At 41.7% G+C, this 26,182-nt stretch overlaps 1 protein-coding gene across 1 annotated transcript in view; it reads right to left on the reverse strand.

Moving 5' to 3' along the window:
• Positions 1-22,551, reverse strand: part of gtf3c3 (general transcription factor IIIC, polypeptide 3) — a 46,446-nt gene extending 23,895 nt beyond the window's left edge. The window contains exons 1-9 of the mRNA XM_084317155.1: positions 22,233-22,551; positions 18,080-18,179; positions 13,192-13,387; positions 5,615-5,759; positions 2,999-3,122; positions 2,348-2,539; positions 1,213-1,378; positions 864-1,011; positions 125-340 (exon numbers count right to left, since the gene is read on the reverse strand). Of these exons, the coding sequence (XP_084173281.1) occupies positions 125-340; positions 864-1,011; positions 1,213-1,378; positions 2,348-2,539; positions 2,999-3,122; positions 5,615-5,759; positions 13,192-13,387; positions 18,080-18,179; positions 22,233-22,358 (1,413 nt within the window). The 5' untranslated portion in view covers positions 22,359-22,551. The remainder of the gene's footprint in view (positions 1-124; positions 341-863; positions 1,012-1,212; positions 1,379-2,347; positions 2,540-2,998; positions 3,123-5,614; positions 5,760-13,191; positions 13,388-18,079; positions 18,180-22,232) is intronic.
• Between the last annotated feature and the right edge of the window lie 3,631 nt (positions 22,552-26,182).

Consider the following 26,182-nt stretch of genomic DNA (forward strand, 5'->3'; position numbering starts at 1 on the left):
CTTTACCCCTAATCACATATAGCTCAAGATTATGTAGTTCTATGGTGAATTTAGTCACATCATCTACCAACACGTTGTAACCATAGCAACCTGTGTTTCTTTCAGCATGGAGGACATTCTAAACATCACAGAGAAAGGCCTCTATTGGTATTGGCTTCTCACCCTGCTCCTCTAGTGATTTCTCCTCCTCTGTCGTTAGCTCAGGGACCTGCTCCCCCTCTTTCTCCTTCTCCTCCCCCTCCTCCTGTTTTGTTACCGTCTGCTCCTCTCTCTTCTCTGGCGGGCAGTCTGGTTTTGGTTGGTCCCGAACCACAACTATACCACAAAACTGGACCAGGATCTAGAGAACACACACACGCACACAAAGACACACACACACACACGTTTTTAATGTCTTGTGGGGACATTCCATTGCGTTACATTCACTCCCTAACCTCAACTTTGTGTTTGTTTGTTTTATTGTATTTTCTTATTCAAGTGTAGTGCTAGAAGATTGAAGTTGTGCATGTCATATTTGTGCCTACTCGTCATCTTGCCCCCTCCCCCTCTGAGGACCCCAATGGAAATAAACCGTAAGGTTTTATTGTGTATCAATCCTCAACGGTTTTTAATTATATGTGATGGCTGTACATTTTGTGTACCAGTAATGTATGTATAATTTTAGATTTTCTAATATATTCAATCAATCAATCAAACCATAACCACAACAAGCATAACCCTAAAATATCTGAAATGTTTTCACACACAGACAGGTAGAAACCCCTCTCTTCATCTATCTCCCCTCTCCCTTTCTCTCTGTGTGTATCTCACTATCTATCTCTACCTCATACATACAGTACACACACAGTTAGTTGATGCTGTACCCTCAAGGCCTTGTAGTGTTTGTGCGTAGCGATGTACAGTTCGGCGGCCATGTTGGCCACATCATCAGTGACCAGGTCTGGGTGGCGTGACAGAGCCTCCTCCACCACGCCCAGAGCCGAGGGAAGGTCGTTGTTCTCATAGTAACTCCTACATCACACACACACACACACACACACACACACACAAAGTGATAGGGCTGTCATATTTTCCCCAAATCAGGCTTAAACAAATCCAAAGTAAAAAATTATTATAAATAATTCAGACTTTTATGTAATCCTCTATTATATTATATTATAACGTAACCACTACACCTCCCTATTGTGTGTGTGTATCGTGTGTGTCTCTCACGTGGCCATTTCTTTGGACAGCCGCATGAAGTGCTCTCCGTCCTCTAGGGGCAGTAGAGTGAGGATCCTGCGGTACCCGTCCATGCACTGCTTGTGCTCCCCCAGCTGCATGTAGAGGCTGGAGCGCTCCCACAGGTAGCGCACGTTGCTCGAGTCGTACTTGATGGCTGTTGGGGGCGGGGGCCAAGGATAGTGGACATTTAGAAAGAAATATTATTTTTTTATTTAAAAGAACACGCCAACATTTTGGGAAATTAGCTTACGGTCTTCTCCAGAGAGAGACAAGACTATAGATACCAGTTTCCTCTCTGTGCGTTCATCTGGCTGCATGTTAGCCTAGGTTAGCACAATGAATGGAAGCGGACATGACCGGTTAGCCTAGGCATTGTCCAACTAACACCTCTCCCGAACGCTAACCGGTCATGTCCACTTCCATTCATTGTGCTAAGCTAGGCTAACATGCAGCCAGATAGCTTTCTACTGAACGCACAGAGCGGAAACTGGTATCTATCTTCTTGTCTCTCTCTGGAGAAGACGATAAGGTAATTTCCCAAAATGGTGGTGTGTTCATTTAAAGATCCATTACAATGATGTTTTGATTCAGTCGTACAAAGCTTATTATGGAAAGTTAATGTCATATGTATGATTCTTTCAGCTTTAGATCTTTAAGGCTCTCATCCACATTCATTCATTTTCTCCCCCCGCTCTCTCCCCCATGATTTCAGAATACCGGAAGTGTTGCAGTGGTCTATCAGAGCAGCTAGATGTGACTGATGGGCCAATCAGAGTAACCTGTGTGTATTATACAATATTTCAATGGAAGCAGATTGGATATCTGAAATGGCTTGATTTAGTTAGATATCCAGGGGGATATAGAGATCACAGGGCTTTAGTCATCATTTTCACAACAACAACAACAACAACAACAACAACAACAACAACAACAGCGCTAACATTTAGGAAATAACTAACATGCATTAAAATCAACTAATCAACTAAAAAGGTTGTCAGTGGTCAACTAAGACCTAATCGACTATGAAAGGGCAGCCCTACTGTTCATTTAGTAGTTGCACACTAGACCAGACTATCAGAGGTCCCGCTAAAACATACATTAGAAAACGAGTGTCATAACCTACCTTTAGTATAGCAGATGATGGCCTGGCGTACGTTGCCTTGCTCCAGAGACATGTCCGCCAATTTAACCCATTCCTCACAGTCGGACGGGTTGAGATGGGCTGCTATTAGGCCGAACTGGAGCGCTTTCTCCATGTCCTCATTGTCCTCATAGATCATGGCCAGGGTGGAGAAGGGCTCGTAGGCTAGGGGGGCTGGAGGACAGAAGGATGGAGAGAGAGAGAGAGAGAGAGAGAGAGAGAGACCCATCTGTTTATCAAACGACTGTGGACTCTGCTTTGAAAATGGTGCATGTGGTTGATTTCCATTTCCTGTCAACTATGTGGACAACAGGCAAGACAGAGCCCACACAAGATGTCAAGGACATCATCCGAGAGTTAGCTAGTGGTGCAATGACATCAGAGAGACAGCTAGCGACGGGATGACTGCATTTTTGTGACATACTGCTAGTTGCGTAATTTTCAACTAGGGACATTCGGGCCGCTCCACCAGAAATGCGAGGCAGCAACGCAGAAGCTTCACTCACATCGATAACGGTTACAAAGAGCCGCCCCACAGCTGCTAAAGAGCCTTCCGACTGTTCCACACCTAAGGTGAGTGGGGGGTGGGGGTTGGGAAAAGGAAATCTCCCCATGTTTGAAAGACGTCTCTACCCTGTCGGATGATCTCCATGCACATGATGATGGCGTCCTCCTTCTCCCCGCGGGCGTAGCGGATGTTGGCCTCCCCCATCAGACCTCGCAGGGCCCTGGGCAGCTTACTGCGGTGGCGGCGCTCCTGGTTACACACACACACAGTCAGATACACACACACACACACAGAGTCAGATACACACACACAGAGACAGATACACACACACACACACACACACACACACACAGAGACAGATACACACACAGAGTCAGATACACACACACACAGAGAGTCCGATACACACACACAGAGACAGATACACACACACACACACACACACAGAGACAGATACACACACAGAGTCAGATACACACACACACAGTCCGATACACACACACAGAGACAGATACACACACAGTCAGATACACACACACACACACAGAGTCAGATACACACACACAGAGACAGATACACACACACACACACACAGAGACAGATACACACACAGAGTCAGATACACACACACACAGAGTCCGATACACACACACACAGTCAGATACACACACAGAGACAGATACACACACACACAGAGTCAGATACACACACACAGAGACAGATACACACACACACAGAGACAGATACACACACAGAGTCAGATACACACACACACACACAGACAGATACACACACAGAGTCAGATACACACACACACACACACACAGAGTCAGATACACACACACACACACAGAGTCAGATACACACACAGAGTCAGATACACACACACACACACAGAGAGACAGATACACACACAGAGTCAGATACACACACACAGAGACAGATACACACACACACACACACACACAGAGACAGATACACACACAGAGTCAGATACACACACACACAGTCAGATACACACACACACACACACACACAGAGTCAGATACACACACAGAGTCAGATACACACACACACACACACACACAGAGTCAGATACACACACACACAGAGACAGATACACACACACACAGAGAGACAGATACACACACAGAGTCAGATACACACACACACACACAGAGTCAGATACACACACACACACGGAGTCAGATACACACACACACACACACACACACAGAGTCAGATACACACACACAGAGACAGATACACACACACAGAGTGAGATACACACACAGAGTCAGATACACACACACACAGTCAGATACACACACACAGAGACAGATACACACACACAGAGTCAGATACACACACACACACACAGAGTCAGATACACACACACAGAGACAGATACACACACACACAGAGTCAGATACACACACACAGAGTCAGATATACACACACACAGAGACAGATACACACACACACACAGAGTCAGATACACACACACAGAGTCAGATATACACACACACAGAGACAGATACACACACACAGAGTCAGATATACACACACACAGAGTCAGATACACACACAGAGTCAGATACACACACAGAGAGTCAGATACACACACACACACAGAGACAGATACACACACACAGTCAGATACACACACAGAGACAGATACACACACAGAGTCAGATACACACACATAGAGACAGATACACACACAGAGTCAGATACACACACACACACAGTCAGATACACACACAGAGTCAGATACACACAGAGTCAAATACACACACACAAAGTCAGAGACACACACACACAGAGTCAGATACACACACACAGAGTCAGATACACACACAGAGTCAGATACACACACACAGAGTCAGATACACACAGAGTCAAATACACACACACACACACAAAGAGAGTCAGATACACACACACAGAGACAGATACACACACAGTCAGATACACACACACAGAGACAGATACACACACACACAGAGTCAGATACACACACACAGATACACACACAGTCAGATACACACACACACACACAGTCAGATACACACACACAGAGTCAGATACACACACAGAGTCAAATACACACACACAGTCAGATACACAGAGTCAAATACACACACACACAAAGTCAGAGACACACACACAGAGAGTCAGATACACACACACACACACACAGAGAGTCAGATACACACACACAGAGTCAGATACACACACACACAGAGTCAGATACACACACAGAGTCAGATACACACACACAGAGTCAGATACACACAGAGTCAAATACACACACACAAAGTCAGAGACACACACACACAGAGAGTCAGATACACACACACACAGAGAGTCAGATACACACACACAGAGTCAGATACACACACAGAGTCAGATACACACACACAGAGTCAGATACACACAGAGTCAGACACACTCACAGAGTCAGATACACACACACAGAGTGAGATACACACAGCCACACACACACAGAAATATAGCCATATACGTTGGCATACATATAGAAGCAAACAGACACACACTAGGCGTGGGACCATATGAGTAACTCACAACGTTATCTACAATAATCTATATATTGCAAGAAATGTCATCTGATATCATTATCTGTGTAAACTGGCCAATTGTACATGAAAACACACACACACACACGTATGCACCTACAGTCGGACACACAAACACAACACCCTCCTTCTCTTCCTCACCTTCATCAGCTTCTTGCTCTCTCTGTTCAGCTCCATCTCCAGGGCGAAGACATCTCCTACCGTGGGGTTCTCTTCATCATCATCCTCCTCATCGTCCTCCTCCACCACCACCTCCACCACCTTCCTCCTCTTCCCTCTCTTCCCACTAGGGGGCAGCAATGTTAAGCAACAGAACAGGAGAGCGAGTGTGTTATAGCAGGTCACTCACAGCTGGGGTTGCAGGTCGATCAGTGGTTCTCAGGGTGGGGTCTTTTAGGGGGTATCAAGGGGGTCCCCATCACAATGGGGACTAGTTTAATTTCACAAACGTCCTGACTATTCTGCTCTCTCCTCTGTAATCTATCCACCTACAGTACAGACCGGTGTGGAAATATGGATTAGATCTAGGGCTGTACCGAATGTCATTTTTTAACATTCGAAGCTTCGATTGAAGTATTCAAATGAAGCTTCGAATGTCTATATATATTTTTACTTTAGTAAAAGTAAAATTACTACAGTAAAATTACTTCATAAAAAAAAGAAACAAAATATTTTGTAAACTGAATCCTCAATTTGAATAAAGTGATTAATCTGATTAAATGAGTATTTTTCTTTTATTAAATCAACTTTCTTTAATGAATATAACTCATCAGTTTCATCAACATAAATAATCCAATAAGGGCACGGTTGGTATGAAAGTGATGGTGACGTCTTATAGTATAATATTGGTGTAGCCTAATCTTTAACTGCAACTGTGACGAAAACCCCCATTGGTTTAAACAGATTGAATAGACACAAACAATTTAAAATTCGAATGTTGATTTAGAATTCGAAGCATTCGGTACAGCCCTAATTAGATCATATGGAGCAACAACAGTCTTCTCAGGTGGGGGGTCCCTGGGACAACATCGTATTAATGGGGGTCCTTGGCCAATTAGGTATGAGTTTGGGGCCCTTGACATGGAAACGTTTGAGAGCCATGGCCGTAGCTCACCTCAGCTGGGATGGTAGTAGTAGTATAGACATAGTAGCATAGTGCATAGTAGATAGTAGTATAGAGACATAGTAGCATAGTAGTGCATAGTAGATAGATAGTAGTATAGACATAGTAGCATAGTACACAGTAGTGTTGTCACGATACTGGAATTTCTAACTTCGATATGATACCTTGAAAAGTATCGATATTCGATACCATTTTCGATACCACAGGGAAAAGATTTTAATCTTAAAATGTAAATTTCTTAATACATTTTTTTTTCTAGCTTTTGTTGCTGGTCGATTCTCCTCACCTTCTCTCTGGTATTATAAGAGAAGAGAAATATAACACTTTTAAAACCCTTTGTTTTAGGGCTGGGCGATATAGCCTAAAAATAAAATCTCAGATTTTCTTTTTTTTTTATCCGATTTACGATTTAAAATCGATTTTTTTCTCTTGAAAACTAGAAATCATTCAAATAACCTTTGTTTTTATTTGACAAAAAAATCAAACCAAGATGAATTTCCCTATTGGGATTGAAGTGCAAACCTAACTTTCACCAATCTTCATTTAAAAAAAAAGATTATAATAATATATATATAAAAGGTTACTCTTGATCAAACAAAGATGAATGTCCCTATTGGGATTAATAGTGCAATAACTTGCTTTTTCACCAACCTTCACTTAAAACAAATAAAAGGTGCCTCTTGATCATCAAACAAGAATGAATTTCCCTATTGGGATTAATAAAGTGCAAATCTAACTATAGACATAGTAGCATAGTAGATAGTAGTATAGACATAGTAGCATAGTAGTATAGACATAGTAGCATAGTAGATAGTAGTATAGACATAGTAGCATAGTAGATAGTAGTATAGACATAGTAGCATAGTAGATAGTAGTATAGACATAGTAGCATAGTAGATAGTAGTATAGACATAGTAGCATAGTAGTGCATAGTAGATAGTAGTATAGACATAGTAGCTAGTAGTATAGACATAGTAGCATAGTAGTGCATAGTAGATAGTAGTATAGACATAGTAGCATAGTAGATAGTAGTATAGACATAGTAGTAGCATAGTAGATAGTAGTATAGACATAGTAGCATAGTAGTGCATAGTAGATAGTAGTATAGACATAGTAGCATAGTAGTGCATAGTAGATAGTAGTATAGACATAGTAGCATAGTAGTGCATAGTAGATAGTAGTATAGACATAGTAGCTAGTAGTATAGACATAGTAGCATAGTAGTGCATAGTAGATAGTAGTATAGACATAGTAGCATAGTAGTGCATAGTAGATAGTAGTATAGACATAGTAGCATAGTAGATAGTAGTATAGACATAGTAGCATAGTAGATAGTAGTATAGACATGTCATAGTAGCATAGTAGTGCATATTAGATAGTAGTATAGACATAGTAGCATAGTGCATAGTAGATAGTAGTATAGACATAGTAGCATAGTAGTGCATAGTAGATAGTAGTATAGACATAGTAGCATAGTGCATAATAGTAGAAGACGGTAAAAAAGTGTGTTTGCTATGACGCCTGAATTTCGCCAAGGGGATTAATAAAGGAATACTTGACAACCTTGAGTATTTTATTCTTTATACAAGTGTGAATACCACTGAGATATCAAGTTTTGATGGAACAGTTGATTCAGCTCTGTATAACAGTATCATGATACTTGGGTCTGTCCTAAGGGTGTGGTATCATGATACTTGGGACTGTCCTAAGGGTGTGATATCATAATACTTGGGTCAGTCCTAAGGGTGTGATATCATAATACTTGGGTCTGTCCTAAGGGTGTGGTATCATGATACTTGGGTCTGTCCTAAGGGTGTGGTATCATGATACTTGGGTCAGTCCTAAGGGTGTGGTATCATGATACTTGGGTCAGTCCTAAGGGTGTGGTATCATGATACTTGGGTCTGTCCTAAGGGTGTGATATCATGATACTTGGGACTGTCCTAAGGGTGTGATATCATGATACTTGGGACTGTCCTAAGGGTGTGATATCATGATACTTGGGACTGTCCTAAAAGTGTGATATCATAATACTTGGGTCTGTCCTAAGGGTGTGATATCATGATACTTGGGTGTGTCCTAAGGGTGTGGTATCATGATACTTGGGTCTGTCCTAAGGGTGTGGTATCATGATACTTGGGTCAGTCCTAAGGGTGTGGTATCATGATACTTGGGTCAGTCCTAAGGGTGTGGTATCATGATACTTGGGTCTGTCCTAAGGGTGTGATATCATGATACTTGGGACTGTCCTAAGGGTGTGATATCATGATACTTGGGACTGTCCTAAGGGTGTGATATCATGATACTTGGGACTGTCCTAAAAGTGTGATATCATAATACTTGGGTCTGTCCTAAGGGTGTGATATCATGATACTTGGGTGTGTCCTAGGGGTGTGATATCATGATACGTGAGTCTGTCCTAAGGGTGTGGTATCATGATACTTGGGTCAGTCCTAAGGGTGTGGTATCATGATACTTGGGTCTGTCCTAAGGGTGTGATATCATGATACTTGGGACTGTCCTAGGGGTGTGATATCATGATACTTGAGTCTGTCCTAAGGGTGTGATATCATGATACTTGGGACTGTCCTAAGGGTGTGATATCATAATACTTGGGTCTGTCCTAAGGGTGTGATATCATGATACTTGGGTGTGTCCTAGGGGTGTGATATCATGATACGTGAGTCTGTCCTAAGGGTGTGGTATCATGATATTTGGGTCAGTCCTAAGCATGTGATATCATGATACTTGGGCCTGTCGTAAAAGTGTGGTATCATGATACTTGGGTTGGTCCTAAGGGTGTGGTATCATGATATTTGGGTCTGTCTTAAGAGTGTGGTATCATGATACTTGGGTCAGTCCTACGGGTGTGGTATCATGATACTTGGGTCTGTCTTAACTCAATCAGCGCCAGACCCGAAGATAGTCGGGTTATCTCGCTGACCGTTCAGCGCCAGACCCGAGTATAGTCGGGTTTTCATCGTTATTTCTTTTATTCGATATTTACATTCATTACAGGCACACAGACTCTGGGTTAACATGGGGAATCAACCTGAGAATGCCAAAGTGCAATACCGGCCGCATCCTCCCAGGTGGCAGTATCGAGCGTCCTTTGAAACCTTATATCTTGGTGTTACGGACCCTGTCCTTATGTATATATAGAGATGGTAATGTATAGTATCTGTTGTATATATAGGCATGTTTTTTTTTTTTTTTGTCTTGTCTCCCTCTTGTGTCTACATATCCCCATTCTCAGTTCCAGCAGCAGCTGGTCAATCACCATCTCACTCCAGCAACAGCAGCAGAATGAATGAATGAATGAAAACTTTATTTAACAGATTGCAGAATGGGTACAATACAGTACGGCTCAATACATACAATTGTTAAGGGGATGCAGACCTGAGAAAGACGTTTGTCTTGTTTCCATCAGGGTCCCCCATTTTCAATTCATATAGACATTTATGACATACACAACATACATGACATTTATGGCATAGGGACATATAGGTATTTAGTACTGATACATTTGTGACATAACGGTATTCAAATATACAGTACTGTTACCCCTAGATCCTGACAGAGTATATACATATGATGGGGAGGGGACTGTACATTAGGAGGGGGTGGGTGGGTGGGAGGGAAATATACATACGGCGGGGAGGGAATATATACATGCGGTGGTGAGGAGACTGTCTATTAGGAGGTGGTGGGGGTTTTGGGCATTTACGGTGGCCAGTTTCGAATTGCAGCCTCCCGTAGGTGCTCTTTAAGAGCGGTTTTGAATGTGGGCAGGGATTCACATTCCTTTACAGCTTTGGGTAGGGCGTTCCACATTGTTGTGGCATAATTGCGAAACGTGTTTAGTCCCTTGTTTGAGCCGAATCTGGGTTTAACATGATTTGTTGAGCTTCCTCTGGTGTAGTGGTTGTGGTATTCACTGACCTTTGGGAAGTATTTTGACATGTACATGGGCACCCCGGTCGTATAGTGTATCTTGTAGACCAGGCCCATTGCAAGTTGCTGTACTCTGTCGTCTACTCTAAGCCATCCTAGGTTGGCAAAGTGGGCAGGGGTGAGGTGGGTTCTGGGGTTCAGGTCAAGTAGTAGTCTGACCAGTTTGTTTTGTGATGTTTGTAATTTTGTTTTAAGCGCCTTTGAGGTGCTTTGGTACCATGAGGTGCACGCATAGTCATAGTACCCTTGAATGAGTGCTCCTGCCAGAGTCTTCAGGGTATTCTTGTTTACCAGAGAGGAGATCCGGTACAAGAATCTAGTTCGTTGGTTGACTTTTTTTATTACATTGGATGCCATTTTGTCACAGGAAAGATTTGCCTCTAGGATGGAACAGCAGCTGAGGCTCGTCAGCAATCAAGCTCCACACCCCTTCATATACCCCATTGTGTGCAGTGTTAGTTAGCTCTCTGGTTCATGGTTGTGGTAACTATTCTCTGTGTCTTTGTGGGATAGCTCTTTGTATCTGTTGGTAATATAGCTGTGGCTCTTTAATGGGGCTTTTGGTACCAGAGCTGGTTAAAGCTCTGTTTGAGTTCTTAGGTATCTTTTTGGTAGCAGAGCTGGTGAAAGCTCTGGTTCATTATTGTTAGCATAGGAAATATTGTTAGTGTTGTGTATTTGGTGTAGAGCTGGTACCTGAAGCTCTGGTTCATTGTATTGTGTTTAGGTCATTATAGTTTGTTGCACATTTCTGTTCTAACCCTAACCTGTATATATTTGTTTGTCACCCAGCCTATGGTGATTGACTTTCTTTTGTATTAATCTTTTGTTTCGCACACAGGGACAATTGAGGACAGGAAGATACCCTGGGGTCTACATTTTTGCATCACGTAGGTGACCTGATGTTAAAGACACCAGCCTTAGAGTGAGCACCGCCACCTGTACTTTTGGGCGTCCGCGCCTGTAAAGGGGAGGGTGGGATTTCATTTCCTTTTGTATTTCATTTGGTGCCACTGGTAGTCCTCCTTGATCTCTGTGTTGCTGTGTTTTATAAATAAATACTATTATTTTGCTAATTGTTTCCATGGTTTTGTGTCACTGCACCCTCACCTACCCTGTCTGTGGCCTTGTGTTGCGTCCCCTTACTGGGGTGCGTAACACTTGGCCTGTGCAACGATCAAATGTCTCCGGGTGCACTTTTCTTTGTCAGGCGAGGCGAGCGGGTATCCCAATCGCATTGAGAAGCATCAAATGCCGGGCGGCCGGGTAGCACAGCGGACTGAGCATCTGTATACCACCGCAGAGACACTGGTATCGAATCCGGCTGTCAGCGGTGCCTCCGGCTTGGCCGGCCGTCATACTGGCCCAATTGGCAGTGTCAGCGGGAGGGAAGCAGGTGGGTGGTAATCTGGTCGTTGTAAACAGCGACTCCTACAGGTCGGTGAGGGGGCGCCTGCACAGCGAGGGAGGGAAATGGTGAAGGTAGTGTGACCTCCCATGCGTTACACTTCACCAATGAGAGTCCTTGCTGACAGGTGAAAAGAGGCTGCTGGCTGTCTCCTATGTATCGGAGGAAGCATGTGATAGACTTCAGGGCTCCCTAGACCGACCAGTGGGAGGCACATGCGCGCAACGACCAGGAAGTGGAGGGGGGAATTGGCATAACGACTAAAATTGGGATGGGAGGAAAAATACAGAAAAATAGGAGGAGAAAAAAGTGGATAAAAAAAAAAAAGTGTCAAATGCCACCGATGCATCTGTTGTGGTAGATTATGTTGGCGACACGATGGACACCAGTACTTGGACTCGCAATCAGACAATTGGAATATTATTTTTGGGGTACCGCCTAGTGAAGGTAAGGATTAAATGATATCAATCCTGCTTTGATCCAACCATGATTTCACCTCGATCGCAACGTGTGTGTGTGTGTGTTACTCCACAACGCATGCCGTTGGTGACGATCAAAGCATCAAAAAACGACCCCCCCTTTCATGCATTCATGATGAAACATAATACCTATTATATACATTTGATTTGGAAATAGTAGCGTCCAGGCGAAAAATGGCAACGCTTTTAGTGAAATTCACGTTTTGCTGCATATCGTCGTTTTCTGGGATTAGACAGGATCACTCTAAAACTATACTTATATTCACCACGGTATAACACATGAACGTATTGATGAAAACGTTTATTCTTTTTCACATATTGAACGATAGATAGTTGATGTCAATAGTATTGTATCCATAGCTATAATATAGAATATATATACAGTAGGGATGTCCGATATTATCGGCCTACCAATATTATCTGCCGATATTGGCATTAAAATGTGATATCGGAAATTATCTGTATCGATTTTCAAAAAAAATTTAAATTAAAAGAATATGTATTTACATTTTTTTTAACATTTATTTACCCAGGCAAGCAAGTAAGAACAAATTCCTATTTTATTTATTGTGAAAAGTATGCATAATGTTGTGTTTTCTGGGGGGGAAACCCAGCATATATCGGTATCGGTTGATATCGGTATCGGAAATTAAGAGTTGGACAATATCGGTATATCGGATATCGGTAAAAAAGCCAATATCGAACATCCCTAATCATGATACTTGGGTAGTATTGAAAAATATCTCAGTCCTACCTTCTAATCTTCTTCTTCTGCCCGTCCACCTTATCCTCCCCTTCCACCTTATAATCTTTGTCGTTTTCATCATCGACATAGCTCAAGATATCCCCCTCTTCCTCATCTTCCTCGGAGGACGGCAGCTCCGCTCTCTCCTCAAGCATGGAGGCGAACGCCAGCTGAACCGACGGTCTGACCCCTTCCTCCAAGGCATCTGGAGGAAATAGAGTAAAGTAGAGTACAATAGAATAGGGGGAGGCAGGATGGTCAATAGGTCAAATAGGCTGAGGAGTAACCAAAAGGTCACTGCCAATGAAAAGTCACGAGCGAAAACCGGAAGAGAAAAAACCACTGAATGAATTGAAGTCATTGAGGAAATGGTTTACTGGAGAGCTTTTCTTTTTCTCCACAGTTTACCAAAATCGCTCCTAATCACTCATTTCTGAACAGATCTTTATGGAATTTGGACATGTAATACATAAGACTTCAGGCTATGGAACTAGGTTGTTTTCCAGCTCATACCAATTTTTTTAGAAATACTATATTTGGATATTGCAACTACTACAGAAAAACGTGAGTAACAGGTTTTCTACAACTCAAGTTCAGACCTATGTTACTCTATTTCATTAGCACTAAAAGTGATCTTTCTTTATTGTATCAGAATGTTATCTTTCAAAAGAGACCAGGCTTATGCATGTGCTATAAGTATACAGTATAGTATTTTGGTTTGAAAAAAAGGTATGCAGTCCTCAAAAACAAAAACAAAAACAATTTTTGCGGCGCCTGTTAACTCATTGAGAGCCACGCCCTTTCCCCATCTGCACTGGCTAGCGCCAGCTTTTCTTGACCATTTTCAAGATATTTCACAATCTTTGTGGAGCTATTGTATATTCTATATTATAGCTATGGAGACAATAGTATGGCTCATTTGAAAGACACTATTTCTAGTCCAACATGTAAAAAAGAGTTTGTTTCTACACACTGTAGTTTGTAGTTTATTACACGCTAAACATCGCCCATTTCGAAAATAATCCAGTCTTTTTCCATAAGACGCGTTATACGCAATAAGCCCAAATCGTTCTGGTTAATCCCCTGAAACCCCAAATACTCCCAAATCAAAAGGTATATACCATGTACACATGTGCCTTCACGAAATCATCAAGGGGGGGGGGGGGGGGGGGGGGGGGGGGGCGGGTAGTCTTACCCCGAAAATGCGATCGTTAGAAGCTTGGTTTAGGTCTGGTAAAATAAGACACTTGTGATCATTACAGAAACATGTTTCAGGTTCGGTAAAATAGACATAGGGGGTCCTTACCTTAGCCAGAAGGTACTTCAAAAAGAATAATTCCAATGATCCCATCGGCGATCACGATTACTCGTTTATATGGAATTACTCGTGTTTACGGGAAGCTATAGGTTGAGGCGAGCAGATCTCCTAGCGATTGCTCTGCAAGAGCTCCTCCCCCTCAGAGCGAGTCTTGACAGTCCAGTTCAGACATTGGGCTAGATCCACAAAGAATGGATTGCACGGTGCAAGTTGCAACCTTACTTACAATTCATTATGAATTGAAAATGGGGGACCCTGATGTAAAAAAGACAAAAGTCTTTCTCTGGTCTGCATCCCCTTAACAATTGTGTATATTGAGCCGTACTGTATTGTACCCATTCTGCAATCTGTTAATAAAATTTTCATTCAATCAATCAATCTGCACAGTGATTGATTGAATGAAAATTGTATTAACAGATTGCAGAATGGGTACAATACAGTACGGCTCAATACACACAATTGTTAAGGGGATGCAGACCAGAGAAAGACTTTCGTCTTGTTTACATCAGGGTCCCCCATTTTCAATTCATAATGAATTGTAAGTAAGGATGCAACTAGCACCGTGCAATCCATTCTTTGTGGATCTAGCCCATTGTCTCTACTAAGGCTGTCCCCGAAGCCTGTTTTTGGGATTCAAACTTCGTCAGGGTTTTTCGAACGAACGTTCGAACCTTCGTTTTTAATAATAATAAAAAATTAAATAAAAATTCATGTTTAAAAAAAATATATTATATAAATATCCTCAAACTAAATCCTCAATTTGAATAAAGTGATTAATCTGATTAAATTAGTCTCTTTTTTATTAAATCAACTTTCTTTAATGAATATAACTCAGCAGTTTGTTTTAATACTATAATATTAGTGTAGCCTAATCTTTATCTGCAACTGTGAATAAAAACCCCATTGGTTTAAACAGAATGAATAGACACATAAAAAATAAAAAATTTAAATAAAAAATAAAATAAAAATGTATAAAAAAAATTAAATTCGAATTTTGATTTAGAATTCGAATGCCAACGTAACGAACAAACGTTCGAACGTTCAAACATTCGGGCTCAGCCTTAAGGCCTCTGCATGCTACAGAAACTTCAAAGCAACTGCACCACAACATCGACAAAGCAACGGTGTTGCAGACACTCTACCTTTATGCTTCTGCAAAATCAACGCGCAGCCTGTACCCCGTACGTAGCTAGGTTCCCTAGATAGATGACGCTTCCCTTCTCAACCAACCCATTGATAACAGGCAGAAGAATAAGCATCATTTTTACTTCCGGGCGGGGGGTTTCAAAATAAAAGAGCGAGTCTAAAAGCACCGTAAATACGTTTATTTTTTACAATATCTAACGTTACACGAACCTAAACTAATCTAAAGTTAGTTTAGGTTCGTGTTAACGTTAGATAATGTACAAAATAAACGTATTTCCAGTGATTTTAGTCGTCGCTCTTTTATTTTGAAATCACCCGACCGGAAGTATTATATTGTCTGTTGCTAGCAGCTTAACTTTTGTCAGCCGATTCTGTGCTTCAACGTAACTTCATTAGTTTCCAATGGAGAGGAGAGAAAGACCGGCTCACATGCAGCTCAAACTACCTGTTGGAATAAATTAATTGATTGATGTTTAACTTGTCCCTGTGTGTGTCCAGTCATTTCGACTAGCAAACGTTGTATTTAACATTACCTCAGGATACCATTGTATTTAGTTGGTTAGCTATGTAGCTAATGTGGATAGCATTTTGAATATCACCAATGCTAGCTGGCTGGCTACAGCTTTATTTACTAAATTATGGAGGCTTTTTAATCGTCAAGGTAAGAGAGGATTTGTCTTGATCAACTGAAGGCGTATGCTATGGAACAATATGTGCTTGGGTTTTCAGAAAAAGGCCAGTTATGACGCTAGTTATTTAGCTAATATTGATAGCATAGCTTGCTGCCTACAACAATGGCGGATGGTATTCCTCGCTGACCAGTATTATTCTATGACAGCCCCGCCCCCATTCACTACCAACCAATCACTGCTACGCAATACCAACGCAACGGGTCTTTAGATTAGATTTTGGACACAGGTACGCAACGCCCAAGCAACACAGTCTACAAGACTGTCTGCAACAAGCGCGCTGAAATCGCGCCGATGTTGTGTTGAAGTTGCTTTGAATTTGCTGTAGCATGTAGAGGCCTTTAAGGCCTCTACATGCTACAGCAACTTCAAAGCAACTGCAACACAACATCAGCACGATTTCAACACGGTTGTTGCAGAGGGTCTTGTAGACTGTGTTGCGAGGATGTTGCGTACATGTCCCCAAAATCTAATCTAAACAACCGTTGCGTTGATATTGCGTAGCAGTGATTGGTCGGTAGTGAATGGGGGCGGGGCTGTCATAGAATAATATTGGTCCCGCAGCGAGGAATACCATCCTCCATTGTTGTAGCCAGCCAGCGTTGATGCTAAATAATTAGCGTCACATAGCTGGCCTTTTTCTAAAAACCCAAGCACATATTGTTCCATAGCATACGCCTTCAGTTGATCATGACAAATCCTCTCTTACCTTGACGATTAAAAAGCCTCCATAATTTAGTAAATAAAGCTGTAGCCAGCCAGCTAGCATTGGTGCTATTCAAAATGCTATCCACATTAGCTACATAGTTAACCAAACTAAATACAATGGTATCCTGAGGTAACGTTAAATACAACGTTTGCTAGTCGAAATGACTGGACACACACAGGGACAAGTTAAACATCAATCAATTAATTTATTTCAACAGGTAGTTTGAGCTGCATGTGAGCCGAGGTCTTTCTCTTCTCTCCATTGGAAACTAATGACGTTACGTTAGCTCGAAAAAGCACAGAACCGGCCGACAAAAGTTAAGCTGCTAGCAACAGACACTATAATACTTCCGGTCGGGGGATTTCAAAATAAAAGAGCGACGTCTAAAAGCACCGGAAATACGTTTCTTTTGTACATTATCTAACGTTAACACGAACCTAAACTAACTTTAGATTAGTTTAGGTTCGTGTTAACGTTAGATAATGTACAAAATAAGCGTATTTACGGTGCTTTTAGACATCGCTCTTTTATTTTGAAATCCCCCGACCGGAAGTAAAAATAATGCTTCTTTTTCTGCTTGTTATCAATGGGTTGGTTGAGAAGGGAAGTTTCATCTATCTAGGGACCTAGCTACATCCGGGGTACAATGTTGCATAGGCTGCACATCGATGTTGCAGAAGCATAAAGGCAGAGTGTCTGCAACACCGTTGCTTTGTCGATGTTGTGTTGCAGTTGCTTTGCAGTTTCTGTAGCATGCAGAGGCCTTTAGTCTCTACTGATCCCTTTCTATCAGAGTTCAAAAGGTAGGCGATACTGCCACCTGGTGAGATTCGATCGGCATTGCAATTCCAACGTAGGCAAACGAGCCAGGGACACCTAGAGTGATCCGGATGACCGTCTAGAACGGGGATCAAAGGGAAAATATCAAAGGATCTAAAAACACATTACGTTTTTGGCTCTCAAGCGTTGGCGGTGAAACGCGCAATATTACGTGTTTGGCCATCAAAGAGTTAAATAAATATAAATGTTTCTTACCATCCGTCAGTTGTTTGACCTTCCTCCCAAGGCTTTGGTCAGAGGTACTCGGTTCATTGTCAGCATCCCCTCCATCCACACCAGAAGCACCTATACCTGACTGTTAGAGAGAGAGAGAGAGAGAGAGAGAGAGAGAGAGAGAGAGAGAGAGAGAGAGAGAGAGAGAGAGAGAGAGAGAGAGAGAGAGAGAGAGAGAGAGAGAGAGAATGTTGTTACACTCATAAATTACTGAAGAGTGCCTTTTTGAAATGTTATACCTGAGGGGGAGTGCTATACCATGATATTTTGGTTGTGATGTGCTCACAGGCTGAAAGAGTGCCATAGATCAGCATAGCGGCGCCAAAAGTCATGATATACAGGTTCGGCACATGTGCAAACTGGAAAGATTATTTACAGGGCACAGTGTGTGATGATCATAACCTACCTTAATATTTTTCCCAGCCACTGCTACTCGTTCAAAAGCGTCACGATTTCCAAACCATAAGAATTTGAGAAGCTACGATATCTAGCAATTCAGCCCTGTGAAAAGACTCAAAAAGCCACGCTGTTCCTGTGTGGTTTATGTGCGAGTGCCACTCTCACCAACAGCATTTGTTTACAGAAAAGAGACATGCTGGGGCGCCCCAGTGGCAAACCACATAGCGCGCTCAGCCGGGACACGGGCGACCCGGGTTCGATTCCCGAATCCGTCGTTATTTCCCGAATGTCTTCCCCCCACTCTGTCTCCCATTTCTCCTCTGTCTCTCCCTACTGGACTGCCCAGTAGTAATAAAGCGATAAAACGCCAAAAAATAAATCTTTAAAAAAAAAGAAAAGAGACATGCTGTGAAAACAGCAGAAGGAACTAAGCCAGCCAAAATGACCAGGTGAAGACGCACATACTGACGAAAGATGACCACTAAGACGTTGCAACAGTTACCCGTTAACTGGTACCGGGCCGAGATTTATTTAACGTTGCACAAATAGATCAAGTGATGTTGTGTTTCTTTTTCAAATGTAGCCAAGAGTAAAGACCCTAACCCTATTAAAACAGCAGTCAAAGTGTATATTTTCAGCACTACGTTTATTTAGCAATGATTTAAGTGTTATGGTGGATGCTTTATTTTAAACAAACTAAACACATTAACTTTATAAGGGATAGCAAATGGGGGGGGGGGGAAGAAATGGGAATAGTTCAATCATGGACAACTTGTTGCAGATTGTGAGCACATTTTATAATGTTGACCCTCATGCCGCAACTTGTTGTAATTCGATGTTATTACTAATAAAAAGAGATTCAATTTTTTTTACCAACGCATTATTGTCCAATACGTCATTGCTCTGTCCTCTTTTCCACTGTCAGGCCTTTCACACGGGAATAATTGGTTCAGAACGTGAAAAATCTGTGCTCAACTGGAACCAAAACATTTTTGGTTTTTCCTTGTGAACAGTGACATCATCAGGACAGGCGTGTCATATTCTAGGCTGTGAAGACAAGCGTAAACGGGGGAAAGTAGAGGGTCGGCATTGCACTCAATCGATCCATTCAACAGGAACTTGTTTGCAACTGATCTCAAAACGAGATTAGATTCAAATGTATTGTTATGATACAGTACAATACACCATCCAACCAGAGTGGATATGTATCAACTATGGCTAGTCAAAATATTTGCTGCGAGAATGGCCTCCTGTGCCTGCTGGCGGAGGGGCACACCTAGTCACAGCTGTGTTAACCCATCTGCTGTACTACATTGGTTACATTACTTCAACAGAATAGTATGAGGTTGGGACAAAATATTATAGGCCCGCCCCGAACACAAACGCTCGCCATACAGGCACGACTCATACAGTATTGGATTAATTTCATTAATTACTGTATATTAGAATGTATATACATAACATAGGAAATGTATATCCCGGACCATATTTTATTCATAGGCTTATTTTTATTCTTATTCGTGACTTTTGTTTTTGTCTACCTAAATGTTTACTGTGAGCGATTTGTAGTGCCAAATTTCCCTCAGGATGAATAAAGTATTTATATTCTATTTATAAAAGTGCAATGTTTATAATCCCAGCACTGTTTGCATATGGCTTTTCCTGAAACGGAGCTACACAATCTCACACGTGACTGCATTTGCAGGTGACCTGCTGTGCCAAAATTGGGAGTTTCTTCTTACGTTACCCTACACTACGTTACCTGCCAGGTCACTTAATTTGTGCATGGCAAGTCACCTGCAAAATGCAAATCAAGTTCGAGACTGTAACTCTGTTTGAGGAAAAGCCATATGCAAACAGTGCTGGGATTATAAACATCATCTTTACAAATGAATGAGCATGTGAATATTGCAACTTACTGTATGACTTAATGACAACGCCAACAAAGTATTTTTGAAGTCGTTACATTGAGGCCCATGTGGCGGGTATTTGTTTTCTGGCCTATGGTATTTTCTCCCAACTATGCGGTTGAGCATTTTCATGATACTAGCGCTCATTTCCATTATGCTTTCGCTTTTGTTGTTGATCTTAGCTCTATTCTATTTAAATCTTTCAAAAATGTACTTATGTACCCCAGTTGCTATTGCATGTACATATGTGTTTTATTACACATATATGTACTTACATACCAACTATTTCACCTGTTTTATTCTCCACCCATCGATCATCCATAGCAACACTATTATCACTGACATACTGTAGTAACTACAGCAGGAATACCCTCTTGAAGGGCCCTTCTAAGGTGTCTCGTCTCCACATTGCCTATGGTGCCTTTTTCCTATTGCTAGGTTTTTAGTGAGTTTTTCCTTACCTTCGCTGGGGTATGTCTAGGAGTGTTGTTGTGGATTATATGATGGGTTTTTGTTCTTGATTTATTGTGATGTTTCTTCTTGACTTGTTTAAAGAAGACTTGTCGAGCCCATGGGGACATTAACTTGTGATTGCGGGCTTTACAAATATATTTTATTTGGATTTGGATTTGATTCGAGCATAGATACATTGGGTATACATTTACATTTTGTCATTTAGCTGACGCTTTTATCCAAAGCGACTTACAAGTGCTGTACAACAGGTCAGCAGGAAGGGTACAACTCTTTCAGCTGAGTAACACTGTTCGTCAAACCATATACCAGCTAATGGCCCCCTGGTCATAAACAATAAATCCATAGGCCCAGGGATTTAAGGTTATGAATTTACCTGGGTGGATTCATGAAAATAAATGTGTTAACTTTTATTCTCACTCGCCTATTGAGTAAGGCTGTCTGTAGGCTGTGGCTACTTGTCAATACAACACAGGTGCATTGATTATTTCAGGCTTCAAAATAGAAGTTTCAAGCACTTATGTATCTAGTATCAACTTGGCACCAGTCATGAAAAGTAGACTCGTGAAGTATTCACAATCACGTCCCACAAATAATCAAAGAGCCTGTGTTGTATTGACAAACAAACAGCTATAGTCTACAGCAGTACTTAGGAATACAAATAATGAAAGGGATGACATTTATTTTCATAATCATAATCTCTTGGTAACGAAGAATCATAATCATATAACCATTCACGAATCAAGAATCATAACCGCCCATAACCCCACGCATCAGTATACCTAAACAGATCACATCTACATCGGAAGGCGCCTTGGATTTATGGATGAATGAATGAATGAAAACTTTATTTAACAGATTGCAGAATGGGTACAGTACAGTACGGCTCAATACATATTGTTAAGGGGATGCAGACCAGAGAAAGACGTTTGTCTTGTTTACATCAGGGTCCCTGAAATGTTAATAACATTTTAATAACATTTTAATAACATTTTCAATCAATCACTCAAGTATATGGGAAATATCTGTTAAAATTAGGAGTAATTCATGTTTAACGTTAGCCAATTTAGCTGTACGTTAACGTCTGCTGATTGATTGAAAACTGTATTAACAGATGGCAGAATGGGTACAATACAGTACGGCTCAATACACACAATTGTTAAGGGGATGCAGTCGCAGACCAGAGAAAGACTTTAGTCTTGTTTACATCAGGGTCCCCCATTTTCAATTCATCATAACATAATATGACATACATGACATACAGATAGACAGTACTGCTACATCTATAAATTTATGACATACCAGATTTGCAAATACAGTACTGTTTGTGATACAAAAAGAGTCTGCTAACACACCTTTGCTTCTCGTTCTTCTCTCCGTTTGTCGAACTCCTCAAAAGATATTCTACCTTCAAGGTAGTCAATAAGTTCTGCACTGAAACCAGACATCATGGACGTTATCTCTCTCTTCTCTGAGATCATGTGCAGCAGGCTAGCTAACAGTTAGTAACGTTACTCTTTCAGCATAGACTGTAGGCTAGATAGCATCACATCAAGTTAACCAATACGTTAACATCTATCGTATTATATCCCATCCAGCATGCATCGAATCGGAATACATTGGAGGTTTACATCGCAAGGTATGACAATGATAATAATGTTAACTGCATTTCAAGAAACCACCTCGCTGTGTCAAACCTGTGTGTACTTCCGCTAGCAAACGGTTCTTCTTCTTCTTCTCCTTTTGGCTTTCCGGCAGTCTAGACGCCCGTCTGCGTATTGCTGCCTCACACCGATTGTTTTTAGGCACTGCACAATTATGATGCAGGCCTGTGGGCGAGAAGAGACTCTGTTATAATCTGTAGATTACGGTTGGGGCAAAAGCATATGACGTCTTTAGTTCATCCGGATCAAACTGGCTTCATAAGAAACCGTTTGATCACTGACAACATAAGACGATTACTATACGTACTAGATGACAGCAAGGACGACACCACACCCAAGGCGATGCTGTCCCTGGATGCAATGAAAGCTTTTGATAGGCTGGAATGGTCGTATCTATGGGCAGTATTAGAAAGGATGGGGTTAGGAAAAGGATTCATTGATATGATTAAAGTATTATACAAAGACCCATCGGTCATGATTACAACAGGTATAATCACCTCCGGAATATTTCCGGTATCACGCTCTTCTAGACAGGGTTGCCCTCTTAGTCCCGGACTATTTGATTTATCACTAGAACCTTTAGCACAATATATAAGACAATCCCAACTCATAGAACCAATCGTAATCAAGGGCACACAACACAAAATTAGTCTATATGCGGACGACGTAATACTGTTCATGCAAAACCCTAACACCGCAATGCCTCATCTTCTCAAGTTGATTAATGACTTTGGCGACCTATCAGGATTTAAAATAAACTGGCCAAAGTCGGCTTTCCTTCCACTGAACGCCCCTGCAGAGAATACAAGTCTTCCAGAAGAAATACCAATGGTTAAACACTTTAGATGCTTGGGAGTTGAAGTATTCCCTACCATAAGCCAAACGGTGAAACACAATTACATAGAAATCCAAAATAAAATAAAATACGACCTTGACAGGTGGTCAAAACTTAAAAACTCAGTACAGGCACGGGTTTCAATAGTTAAGATGGATGTCTTACCTAGAATCAACTTCATCAGCTCAATGCTTCCGTTACCCCCTCCAGATGGTTACTGGAAAAAATTACACTCTTCCGCATATACATTTATTTGGAATAACAAACCACCATGTATAAAAAGATCCACCGCACAGAGAAACAAAGCCGACGGAGGGATGGCAATCCCACATTTTTTCCACTATTTTAAGGCGTACACTTTAAGACTGTGGTAAATATTGACGTGGAATTTCATAAATAATATGTGTGAATAATTAGAGAGTCATAATGTAGGAGAAACAGACATTCCACACCAACCCCCTCTCATGAAAAAGCTGCTTACCCAAATGGTATGTAGGGGAATAGTTACAGGTCACAAAGCCCTCACTCAAACTGACTGTATGTAGATGCTGATTACATGCTGAAGAGTCATGGATCTATTAATCAACCAACTAGCAGAGTGGGTTTTCAGTGCTAAAGATGGATGGAACAGGGGTGACAGAGAGCTATTCTCCACCCCCACTATGTGACCAGATTAGTACTGTATGGTAATTTGGCCCAAAGGGTCAAAGTGTATTCACACCACCAGAGGACATCATGCCAGCCCCCACCCGTGAGACAAGCCCCCACAGGAGATCGCCCACAGGAGACGCATGATTGGATCAACTGTATTAGTAAAATGTACCATTATTGGCTAGAAATTATAGTATATAAGGGGATACAAAATGGGAGTTCGGGAGCCCCAGACCAAACCAACCCAGGGGTCTGCGGCTCCACCGCTCCACCACCGAGAGACTGACTGATGCTGTGCTGTGTTGCATTTTATGTGAGTAAATACATGGGAAACACCATTTGTTGTTTAAAGTTTAGTGTAATCGTTAATATCTGAAACCAGATTTACTCATGTATAATGTGTGCAGTATGGTCAATGTATGTTCAAATTATGTTACCAAGTGACTGTTTATGTACATATTGAGGTTTGAGAATGCAAACCTGATTGTGATTTCTGTACACAGACAGCCCTGTTAATGTTTTCTGATAATCTTTTGTCCTATTCACCTTGGCCTCTGGCTCTGATCAAATAAATGTTGAATTGGACTATAGTTCATGGTTTTGTCTGGCTACACGTTTAATTCTTCAATCTGCTTTAAGTCAGATGAAGAGATCAACAATTCTACCATATGATCCCTTTCTCCTCCTTCCAGATAAGCAATCTCATTTGTACTGTACTTGTAACTGAGGGGTACAATTCCCTGACTGTATTGATAAGTATGGTATCATTAAACCACTACCGCTTTATGTACTTTAATTACTGGCCATACAGTACACGATATCTAAGTATGATGAACACTTTCCCACATATGAAATCAGGTCCACACAAAGGTATAAGTCAAATATTTAATATATAGCAAAAGGTACATATAATAATTACTTATTACATTTATGATTTGAATTGAATGCTCTTGTAAGGCAAATGAGTACTCGTAGGCAAATCAACACTGAATGTCCAATCTCTGGTTACACAGGAAGCAAGTATACAACCTGGCTCTTAGGGGATTATATCTATGGTCACTTAATGATTATAGCTGGATAATATACTGCAGGGGTCCCGCCGGTTGTAAGCCAGTAGGGGGGGTAGGAGAGCCGTCGGCTGTATCCCGTCTGGTCAACGATTTCTAGGGAGAATTCAGGTACAGAACACAGTGCCCGTAGAACCTTGATCCACAGATGAATACACTTGGGCTCTCTTGTAGACGATAGCTGTAGCTGTCGGTCCACAACGAAGAAGAAGCGAGGCGACCTCAGTCTGGTCTGAGCGCCGTCTCACCTTGGCTCCTCTCGGGGTAAATCCAACACTCACCGGTGTTGGCGATTATCCGCTCCACAAATCAAAGCACCAAAGCAAATAGATATTCCATGCCGTATAGGGCTCAGCAGTCGTCGGGGTAGGTAATCCAATGTGCAGGTCCACTCGTCCTCGCCCAGAACTCCTCGGATGAAAGCACCACGCGTGGTCTGCCCAACCTGGTTAAGACTCTAGATAACGCGAGGAAACGATGGGGGTGCTGCTCACTTTAGAACTCTAACCGAACGATGCACCATACATAATAGACTATTATTACTTAATAGAAATACGGTGCCAAACTCTGGCAATTCAGCTATTAATTCGCACGAGGTATCACTGCTATTCTAAGGCCAAACAGGCCGTACTACACCGCACGCGGTATCGTGGGGTGAGGCTTCACGTCTTGTTACTTAGTTGGGTAGAAGGGTAAAGGACTAAGAGGAATTCTACATTTCTTGCGCCATATTTATATGCACGGTGGACAAGTAGTGCCGCTCTGCTTTCGGTAGCCGTATTCCTGCGCGGAGCTGAGGCTAGTAAGGGCATGTCTCGTCGGTACCTTTGAACTTGAACGCCAGGGGCTTGTCCCTGGCGCCTGGTCCTTTTGTCCAATAAGAGAATGAACTATTATGGGCTGTAGTAGAATAAAGGGATATTCCGTGTACACGTACAAGGAATATACAAGGGATATCAAACGATATACAAATACTATTAAATATATATCCATAAATAAATATATATATTCGGTTTAATCTGATCCTTCACAACAGCCGCCCCCTAATTAGTCCCACCTAATTAGCTAAGCAGAGACAGATTAACCGC

Source organism: Notolepis coatsorum (assembly GCF_963971535.1).
Source record: "Notolepis coatsorum genome assembly, chromosome: 1".
NCBI classification, from domain to species: Eukaryota; Metazoa; Chordata; class Actinopteri; order Aulopiformes; family Paralepididae; genus Notolepis; species Notolepis coatsorum.